This window comes from Vanessa tameamea, chromosome 5 (assembly GCF_037043105.1).
Source record: "Vanessa tameamea isolate UH-Manoa-2023 chromosome 5, ilVanTame1 primary haplotype, whole genome shotgun sequence".
Lineage (NCBI taxonomy): Eukaryota > Metazoa > Arthropoda > Insecta > Lepidoptera > Nymphalidae > Vanessa > Vanessa tameamea.
In genome coordinates, this window is record NC_087313.1 from 5,215,285 (window position 1) to 5,225,919 (window position 10,635).

General features: G+C 29.9%; 2 protein-coding genes and 1 non-coding gene across 4 annotated transcripts; 2 read left to right on the top strand and 1 right to left on the bottom strand.

The window, feature by feature from the left end:
- The first annotated feature begins 1,985 nt into the window (after positions 1–1,985).
- On the top strand, positions 1,986–8,714 carry LOC113392779 (uncharacterized). The gene is made up of 5 exons (XM_026629365.2): positions 1,986–2,101; positions 3,853–3,982; positions 6,008–6,168; positions 7,321–7,509; positions 8,262–8,714. The coding sequence occupies exons 2-5, from the start codon at positions 3,856–3,858 to the stop codon at positions 8,433–8,435; spliced, it is 651 nt and encodes a 216-aa protein (XP_026485150.1). The 5' UTR covers positions 1,986–2,101; positions 3,853–3,855; the 3' UTR covers positions 8,436–8,714.
- Positions 4,767–4,839, top strand: Trnak-uuu (transfer RNA lysine (anticodon UUU)). Its single transcript has one exon. It is a non-coding gene; the product is annotated as a tRNA-Lys (tRNA).
- A 159-nt stretch (positions 8,715–8,873) lies between the features above and the next one.
- LOC113392780 (peptidyl-prolyl cis-trans isomerase NIMA-interacting 4) lies at positions 8,874–10,140 on the bottom strand. Of its 2 annotated transcripts, XR_010310011.1 has the most exons (3): positions 9,859–10,140; positions 9,295–9,783; positions 8,874–9,083 (listed from the first exon to the last, which is right to left on the bottom strand). XR_010310011.1 is itself a non-coding variant. In XM_026629366.2 (2 exons), exons 1-2 carry the CDS (start codon positions 9,947–9,949, stop codon positions 9,464–9,466), a joined length of 411 nt encoding a protein of 136 aa, XP_026485151.2. In that variant the 5' UTR covers positions 9,950–10,140; the 3' UTR covers positions 8,874–9,463. The 2 variants fall into 2 exon arrangements, 1 of the variants encoding a protein (XP_026485151.2); XM_026629366.2 differs by having other exon boundaries at positions 8,874–9,783.
- Between the last annotated feature and the right edge of the window lie 495 nt (positions 10,141–10,635).

A 10,635-nucleotide genomic window follows, 5' to 3' on the forward strand; every position in this document is an offset into this window, starting at 1 on the left:
GTCGAATTTTTGTTTCATCGACAACACATATACTTTTATATGTACCTTTTTGCCAATCTAGAAAATACTATCATATTTTAGAATTGTTATCACTTACAGTCCTTATTGTCGCGATATTGACCGTCGTTACTATTGGATTAGGAAATCATTTCATTATTCAGCGTTTGTTTCTTTGTAGTCTATACTATAATTATAATTTTATAATACAATAAAAACAAATACTCTTAATTACTTAGGTTAAAATAAAATATTAAAATCTTATAAGATTCTGTCTAAGTTTTTGAGACTGAATTTAATGCGCAAAATGTTTTGCAATTTAAAACAATTTTTCCCATTTTATAATTAAAAAAAAACTTAAAAATAATAGAACGTTGTTTGATTTTAATAAAAGAAAAACCTCTTACGTAGCAAAAATTTGTGAAACAGAAATCTCTCATGTACATATTTTTTTAATTAATTAAGAATACCTTTATATATACGTCAGTATATTCTATCAACAGGTCTTTTTTAAGCTCATTTGCATTTTCACTATGATTCATAATTTGATATATTTGAAAATGTATTTTGATCAAGTATCTGATATCTAATTACAAAATACCTCAAAGTCAGGTATTTAAAATACCATGTACAATTTTTTTTTTTTTTTTAGTTATGCGGACGGGTAATTGTACCGTGTATGCCACATGATAGTACTGCCATCCATAGACATTGACACCGTAAGAAATATTAACCAATCCTTACATCGCCAATGCACCACCAACCTTGGGAACTAACATACTATGTCTTCAAACCAGAAAACAACAATACTAGGTTTTGGCGTTTGCCTAAGAATATCTGATGAATGTATTACGCCAAGTAAATATTTATTTGTTGAGAGTAATAAGTAATTGAAATATAAATACTAAATACATAAGTAATCTAATGATGTAGTTTAATTTCAAGTAATTCAAGTACTGCTCAGCCCTATCGGTATAGCAATCAAAACAAAATGTTTGCTAGCGTTATCGTATAAATGCAGCTACAATGACCATCAGATAAAAAAGCTACGGTTTTCTGTTGTCAACTTTGCTGCCCCAAAATCGACAAGACAATCAACTTGTGTACGAACAAAGAAAGCAGAGATTAGCAATACTGGCACGTATGTAAACGTACCGCGGTCTGCCAACAGAATGTTCTAGATTCACATAGATACCTTTTAATTTCATTCACAAGCTTTAGAAAAGGGTACTATTTTAAAACGCATATTTTGAGCATATATTAAAATGCAGTATAGTACTTTTTTGTTAATTTATTGTTCTTGAGGAAAACAAATTTTTGTTATTGATATAATATTATGTTGTTAAGTTATCACTTATTGACAATTATTAATCACTATTTATTTACATATTTCATTGATAAATATTTATTGTATATTATAACGTATTGTAATATAATATTTAAGGCAATACTACACATATAGTATGTACTTCCAAAATATAACTTACTTAATTTAGATGCTTTTAATTATCTCTAAAATATACGAATATATTTTTTAAGTAATTTATTAATAAACAATTTTTCTTTTTTTCTTCGCCTTTTCGTAACACATTTTGTAAAGGCTTCGTCATTCTCACGTTAACGATATTTTGCCAACAAATTTCTCCATGACTAATCCCACAACAATATGGACACAGTAACACATACTGTATAAACCATATCGGAATTTGAAACTAATATATGGATTTTTTGTTTCGAAATTTTAAAGTAAAAAAAAAAGAACAAAATTAATTTAAGAAGATAAATAAATGAAATTTTAAAATATGAATTTCATTTTAAAGAGATTATTATATCTACAATAAATCACAAAAACATATTTTTTTCTAAATATGAATAATCTAAATACTTAGGTATTATTTTATTTTATAAAATTAAATCAAATTCGGTAAAATAGTAGATATAGTTACCATAATTGTGCCGAAAATTTAAGCTTCTTTATTCAAACACCCCACAGGACTGTCGGATACCTTGAAGATCCGGAGGCGAGGCTTTCCTCCATATAAAACGAACGCAGTATGCTGCCGCATCAGTTAGTGTCGGTTCCGGAAGACAGACAGACCACATCGTGAGTTTTTTTTTTTTTATTAACGTTTAATTCAAAAATAATGATTGTTCTTTTTTCAAATACTTATTTACGTAGAAGTGTCTTTAAAATTATTATTATTTAAATTATTTATGATAAATTAATTAAATTAATGAGTAAAAATGTATTCAAAAAACGTGTTAACGAGTAAAGGATCTTCATATAGAAATAAATCGGTTTTATCAAAATAACTTATTTGCCTCTATTATAGTTAAATATAAGTCTTAAAAAAGAAAATAACCCAAAGGTCGAAATTTGAGAGGAACGAACCATCTTGAGGGCAAGGTCGCTTTCTATAGCCCTAGAACCGGTCCAGATTCTCGATTTCCTTACGTAATCCATTGTAAAATATTCAATGGAAAGTGTTTGTAAACAAATTTAACTCGTTGCTTAGTAATACATTCGTTAAATTCTTAATAATTGCTATCTTAATGCCTCACTCATATTATTGTACACAACGTAATTTGAAGATCCTTTTGACGTTGACGAATTAGCACTATACCTAGTCTATTGTTGGTTGTGACCACACGATTGTTTGACCTTTTGAACAGTATAAAAACATTATTGGCATTTTCTAATCATCTATACAACAGACGCGGTGTGAAATCTAATTAAAACTGCACATCCTTCTATAAGATCTTTCCGTGAATGGTTAAAAAAATTAAATTGTCTCATAAATAAGATTTGTATAACTAGTTTGACTACTGCGATCAAATTATAACTGTTAAATAATAAAATGACTTTTAATGGAATATACAAATTTAAAATTAACAATTCCAAACCAAAGGAACGTTCATTGAACCCGTTGAACTCTATGGGGTTTTATGACAAGACAAGTATTTTTTTATAGAACATGGTTTTTGATGTTGTTTTCTTTTTAAATTATTCTTAGAATCGTCTCGGAATCAAAACCTGAATATTTATTATTTGCTGTTAAAATTATTAAGCACGTACGATAACGATATTTATTGTTAACAATAATGTAAACAAATGATTCAATTTTCATCATGAAGCACTTTCGAAATTGTTTTGTTTCTTATTCTAATTATTAATAGTCAGAATTTACAGAATCAGATCACATTTAATTTATTAGCCAGACCCAGGGTTTAATATTTAACCATAATTCGCAGCCATAAGAAAAGTAACTAGATATTATTCACATAATATACCTAAAGACGAACAAATAAAAAATATAAACAAAACAAAAAAAATAATTAACCAGTTTAAGGTTATATATTGATATGTCATCTAATTACTATTCGTTTATTTTTATACTGGATATATATGTACCTAATAAACAATATCTAATTGAATCCCAATTAATTAACATATCGAAGGATATATTGAATATAACTTTTAAATAATAATTGATCTTATTCAATGCTAAGGATATTTATGAAATTTATTAAATTAACGATTGAGTTTCTGGCGGGATCATACATTCCGAACCGGTGCCATCAATAGAATTAACTAAAACTTTTAAAATGACGTTTTAAACCTGCTTACTCTTGCATCTTTATTACATAAGGTTTTTTATTACTTTAAAGAATAATTGTTTTGAATAATTAAAATGTAAGATTTATCGTTAGATACGAATTCGCGCAAAACGCAATTTCTTACTGTAAGGGGGCAAGTGAAATTCTTCCTTTCATTTTTGTTATAATTATAAATAAACTTTAACTAAAATGTTGAATTATGTAAGATTCAATAACAGAACAATGCATTTTTTATAGATCATGAAACGATTCCTGTTATTGTCGGTGCTGGCGATTGCGCACGCGCAGTTCCCAAACGGACGCATCCTAGAACCTCCAGTACCCTCACAGTGTGTGCAACGCGTCATTCATGAAAGATACGCCGACAGTAAGTTGAATTTTATAAAAATATTTTAAGTATCGAACTAAGATAATACGTTCGTTAGCTGATTAAGTTTCACCTTTAAGTTTTAACCTACAACAAAGAAATAGAAATGATTAAAGATCAAACGGTAGAATATTTGATGAGCGGTACAATACAAACTAAACTTTTCTAGGCTTCAACTCTTGTAAAACTACCCGGATCTAATATCTGTAATTTCATAATATTTATTTCTCAGAACTTAGATCATTTCAAAAGACAAATAATGTCGACCAAATGGAACAGTATTAGCGTAAAATATTTTATAATTTTACTTTATCCAAATATTTTAGAAAGAATCGCTTCGAAATGAAGATCTTAATAATAATAAAGTATCTCTATAATGAAACATTCTATTAAAACACCGGGCAGTGTACTTACCCGATCTAAGTAATTTATGTACAATGGGCCGACGCGGAAGTCTCTAAACAAAGTTTTTGTCGAATCAAAGACCACGTAAAGACGTTCATATAAAAACGTCATGTTTAAAAATGCGTCAGCTACGCTTATCGCTTTTTTCCCGGATGCTAGTAGATAAGTAAACCTGTTTCTAAACGGGACTCTATAAAATATCTAAGATAACCCAGATTTGTTCCTTGAGACAGTAAACAAAGCTTCATATAATTAAATATTTATTATTCCGCCATAATGACTTGTCATAAACAGTCATTTAAATTATGTCTAACGAAGTTATAATGTACTGAGTCAACACGCTTAAAATTAGTTCAATAATTTCCATTCCTCGTTCATAGCCCGGATAGCTCAGTCGGTAGAGCATTGGACTTTTAATCCAAGGGTCCAGGGTTCAAGTCCCTGTTCGGGCGGCTATAATTTTTTACATTTTATTTATTTTTTATTTCTAAGTAAACTGCCTGTTGTTGTTGTTTTTGAAGCAAATATTATTTCTACTAAATATGCGGTAGATAAACTGCGACATATTGTAAATTAACCTAGTAGCGCTGCACAATAGCGAGTATTCTTTTTAGTTCTGTATGGAAAGTTACTTACTTTTCCATCGACAGACGTTCTCATGCTGTATACAATGACATTGTGCACGTTACATTCATGTATCAGGTCGTAATATCTAATAATTAATAGATAATCTGTACCTATGTTTAATTAGACGAAAGGTATGTAATTACACCGTTTTCTTTTTAACGTTTATGATTCGCGCCTTAGCGATAGGCAATAAATTATTTAAAAAAGAAGAAACATCAAAATATACACTAGTAATAAAATTAATTATTTTACTATCCAAAATTGTTAAATAATAATATAACAAAATAAAAACGTAAATAAACTGCATAGGTATATGAAGCGAAATTTTAATTTCCCTTCGATCTATGAAACGACTTTCTAAAATAAATTCAAAAATATTCTATCATAGAAAATAATATTTGATAAACCTTCATCTCTAACATTTGACCCAAAGCTTTCTTTTTTATAATCTTAACTTACAGATTAATAAAACATTACAGATTAATAAAACATTTACAATTTAGTAAAGTAACACATGACTGATTTATTTTTACCAAGGCTAAATTTTTCAATCAAAAATATATCACTTGCACTACTATTTAAAATACACTTTTTAAAAGCGAATACATTATAATAGTTTAATTATATAACGAATCACGTGTTCATAATACTTTTTGAAAAACACGATACATACAAACAACAAAACTTCTTCTACCTCGTTATTTTAAATCATTCACAAATTACCAAGTTAAAATTTATCTATATTTTAATGTTAATAGCTTATTTTCCAATATATTGCCATTTATACTGATTATGTTAAGTATTTATAAAAGTGTAAACTAATAAAACGTACAATAACTGTTTTAAATAATTTATGTAAATGATTCATTATGTTCAATAAAAATAAAAATAAAACACAAAATGTTATGAACAGACAAAACCGGTACCTACTATAAGTATTAATAACCACAAATTTATACACCACAACTTTTTATGCTATTTTTTCTTTACTAGACAAGGGTTACTTTTTCTCGTGGAGGGACCCGGCCTTACGTGGTGTTGAAGAGGACTGGCTAAGCGCAAGAAACTACTGTCGTCAGCGTTGCATGGACCTTGTCTCCTTGGAAACAAGTGACGAAAATGAATGGGTGAAAGCTCGTATCGTTCAAGATAAGGTAATTTAAAATTTTCACGTAAATAACATTAGTTTGTTACATAACAAACATGTGACTTGTAAAAAGCGAGAGCGTGTAAATCCAATCTTGAATATATTAAACTTCAATTCCTATTCATATTAACATACTCATTACTAGTTTGTTCAACAATGCCGTAAACATTCTTATCCTGTCTTTGAATTGTTGGTAAATTGGACTCAAATCGTTTAACGTGTTTATATAAACTTCGTGTAGCACTTACTTGGAAATTTCAATGCTAGCAAAACAAAAGACGATAATGCTTCATCCTTGACCTGTTTTAACATGACAAAGTAATCTCGTCATTTACTTTAGGTACACCCACTGCTTGTAAGTGAAAACGTTTTTTTCAAAACAATTGAACTAGAAAGTAGAGCCTTTTAATTTCGTATCTCAAAGAATTTGACGTGCTTGTTGTTTAAATGTCGTTACAAATTCAAACATGTTTTGAATTTGACAAACTTCAATTATTTTACGATGCATAGCGAGTAGTACCAGAACAATAGTGAATTTTCCATTTCCAAGTTTCACTTCACGTAAGTAAAGATGTTTTTACATCGTGGGATAAGTCGTTTATTAATATATCATTACCGAATGAAATATTTACTTAGACAGTTTGTATTATTGGATTATTTAAATATTGACATACAAGATTATGCTTATTGTTTTGGTTGTTAATTTAATAGATAGGTACGTAAAATTCTTTAAAAGTATATATTTGTGATCGAGTCAAATAGGACGTAGCTATTATGGCCTTTAGAGCTGTGATCCTAAAAAGGTCAACAGGGCGTTCTTTTAATATTACTTTATAAAAAAAAAAATTTGCAAATACTTATTTTATGATCATATTTTTTTTGTTTTCTAAAGAATATGTGGCATTCTCATTGCCTAACCTTGATCTTCTTCGAATTAGCATAGCAATTATGCCATTCCATATGACATTATGTATCTAATCATAACTTACTTTTTAAGTTATTTTATTACCTCGAGTCTTCGAATTTATTTAATAAAAAATCACACATAATCTATTTAAAAAAAATTGCTATTCATGTTATTTTTTCTTTTTACCCCCATATGAGGAGAGGAGTTCTTTACCCAGTGATTCTACAAATGGTTGCTTTACTTTTATTTAAGATAAAATACATATGGACTTCGGGTCGCTTATGCGACTTCAAAGGCTGCAACCGACCGGATCTTCTGCCCAACGAGGTCAACGGATGGTTCTGGACTGCAGAGCTTCAAAAACTTGCTCCCACTACGAACCGCCAACAAAATGACTGGTCAGAAGGCGGCGGTATTGGCAAACCCCAACCTGACAACAGGGTAAATATATTATTTTTAATTATATCAGCCTATCTTACATCGAAACATTGTTATGTATTTATATATATCTTATTAAAAAATATATTTGTCGTTGATGAATTACATACCTACGCATTATTAATTATTACGGAATAAGTAGCACATTATTACAACACAAATTCCACGTATGGTTAAGTAATGTTTGCCATTATGGCTCGTTCGTTAACAGTGAGGATGACGCGTAATGAAAATGAAAGCGGTGTAAATATTTATGTGTCTGCAAATTATTCGCCGAAGGGCGTACCCGCATGCCTGCAACCCACTTTCTACAACCTGTACAAAGGCTTATCGATATTCAGCTTATGTCGTGAGACGCGACATATTGTTTGATACTACTTTCGCTGTGACTCGTGTGTCGTCACGCGTTGCACGCAACTACAACTGCGTCCTGAGGATCATCCGCATCCGCCTTGCTTGCGTCATAGTGACTCATAATGCATTCGTGCCCTTGCATTATGTGGTTTCTTATATAATTTTCACTTCTTGTTACGCACGTTTATAGAAAACTAAATGACAGTTTGTAAAACACAAATAAATGAAGACTTAATACAACATACCTTCGTATCAATACTCGGTAAAGGTGTCTACAAACTATACTAGGGCTAAGATTATCCTTTACTTCAGAGACGTGCATCTAAATAATTTATAAAAATACACCACTCTATAATTATTATTATAAATATAAGTAAGTAAAAGTAAGTTGATGTTTGCAGGAGCTGATTCAGGGAGGCGCTGCGGAACACTGCGTGGCGATTCTAAACAATTTCTACAATGATGGGGTCCACTGGCATGACGTCGCCTGTCATCATCGCAAACCATTCGTCTGCGAAGAGAATGACGCGCTCCTGAAATACGTCCGATACACCAATCCGAATTTGAGAGTCTAAGATTCAACGTCACAACACAATATAATATTTTAATAATTCTCATGAATGTAAACAAATTGACATAAAAGAAAAAAAATTACGATATTCGACCAACCCGTAACGTAGATAGTTACGATCGAAAATACTTTAAAACCGAAATAATTTCTTATAACATTTTGCATTCAAATGTTATCTTAGATTTAAGCCTTACCTCATTGAATATTTATTTCAGTATTTAAGCATACAAGTAGTCAGTACAAATCCAACAAATACTTATTTAATAAAGACTGCTTTAATTTATTTTATCTTTTACTGATCCCCAAGTATTGTTTATGGCAGTATCACATAATATTTGGTATTTATACCATTTCCAGTCAAATATAAAATGTAAATTGGAAAACTTTATGTATATCTAAAAACACTATATTTTTATGAATAAATAATAATAAAAAAAAATGAAACTTTAAAAATGCATTTTATTTTAAACAAACAGTTCAGAATATATATATTTAAGATGAACTTATATTTAACATGTACTTGAGTCTTCTGGACGACATTTTCTTAGCCATGATGTACCACAGGCATATATTACAAAAGTTTGCAAGTGTTAGAAGCAATGTTATATGCATCAAACGGTACAAACGCATGAAACTAAGCTTCAAACCGTAACTGCAACAATAGTTAAATGGAACAAACTCTGACCTCAAATGTGTAGACCCTAAACAAGATAGCAGGTTCAAATAGTTTCATGCTCGTTGCATGGTAGAAAAACATTATGGGGAAACCTGTATGTCTCATGTGAATATATAAAAATAAAACAATGAACTCTTTAAATCCCAGATATTTAAAAAATAGGAGTCAGAAAGATTAACCAACTTACTCTGTATTAACAACATTATCAGTATTAGAACTCAATGATACATTGGATGGCTGTGGATCCGGTAGAATTAGTAAATCTTTATCAATTTGTTCTTGCAAGCAACAAATTCTTTCCATGATAAATAACAAAAGTATCGCCCAGAAGTATTCAAACTCTAAAACCATTTCGTTCATTTTTTGCCTTCAACCATTATAATGTGGTAGCCAAACTTTGTCTTAATCGGAGGATCGGTATATATAGGACTCGTGACTGAAGATATGGGCAAAGCAAAAGCTGCATCTTGAAATGGCCCGACCATAGACCCTCGGATCATCCAACCGAGATCTCCCCCTTGCCTTGCTTTATCTTCACTGTATACGGCCGCTACATCAGGAAATTTTTGTCCAGCTTTCAATTTTTCCAATGCTTCCAAACATTTTGATTGGTTCTCGCACAATATATGCCGAACTTTGACAGCTGTCCCACCTTTTTTTTCTTTTCCTCCGGCTTCTAAATTTGAAATAAAAATATTTTTAAAGGAGTGTATTTATTAATATAATTAAAAAAACATCTATTTTTTCTAACCTTTACTATCACCACTCGATTTTCCACCACCGCTAGTTTTATTACCTCCAGCACTTTTACCACCTTTCTCTGGTTGTTTTTTTGGCGGCATGACAATTCAATACAATAATACTATATAATTTTATTTATAAAATATCAAAAACTGCAATTGGTACACAAAGTTTATTCACAAGTCGTTTTATACTTTATTTTCTTAACGATAAAAATTATATTCATCTATCAGTCATTTGCTTCAACCATTTCATTCTTTTCTTATGTCATCGTGACTTTTGTACGTCTTTCTTCTAATATAAGCAAAAGGCACAAATCTCTCACAGCCATTTAATTAAAAAACAAATTAAGATACAGCTCAATAATTATTATTCCTCCTCCTTCCTTTTTTTCACTCACAGATTGAAAGCTCAAACAATTCATAAAATAATTTTGTAGTATTTAGATTAAAATAATTTTAGATTTTAATGATTAAGATATTAATATTGATAGTGTAAAACTGCCAAACCTTAAGTACTTCAGAAATATCTTTACTACTTAAATTACTACTTCAAAATATGTCGGGCATTTTCAGCTATAACTAAAGATAAAACAGTGTCAGCAGAATTAGATATTCAGTCTCAAAAAAAGTGCATTGATTGTAAACAAATACAACTGCAGATAAATGTATGTATAACTGCAGCAGAATTAATTGATTTTCAGATAATATATTATTATATATTATATAAAAATAAATAAGATCTGCAAATGAGTACTTGGTGGTAAGGATTTGTGCTAGCTGGTTTG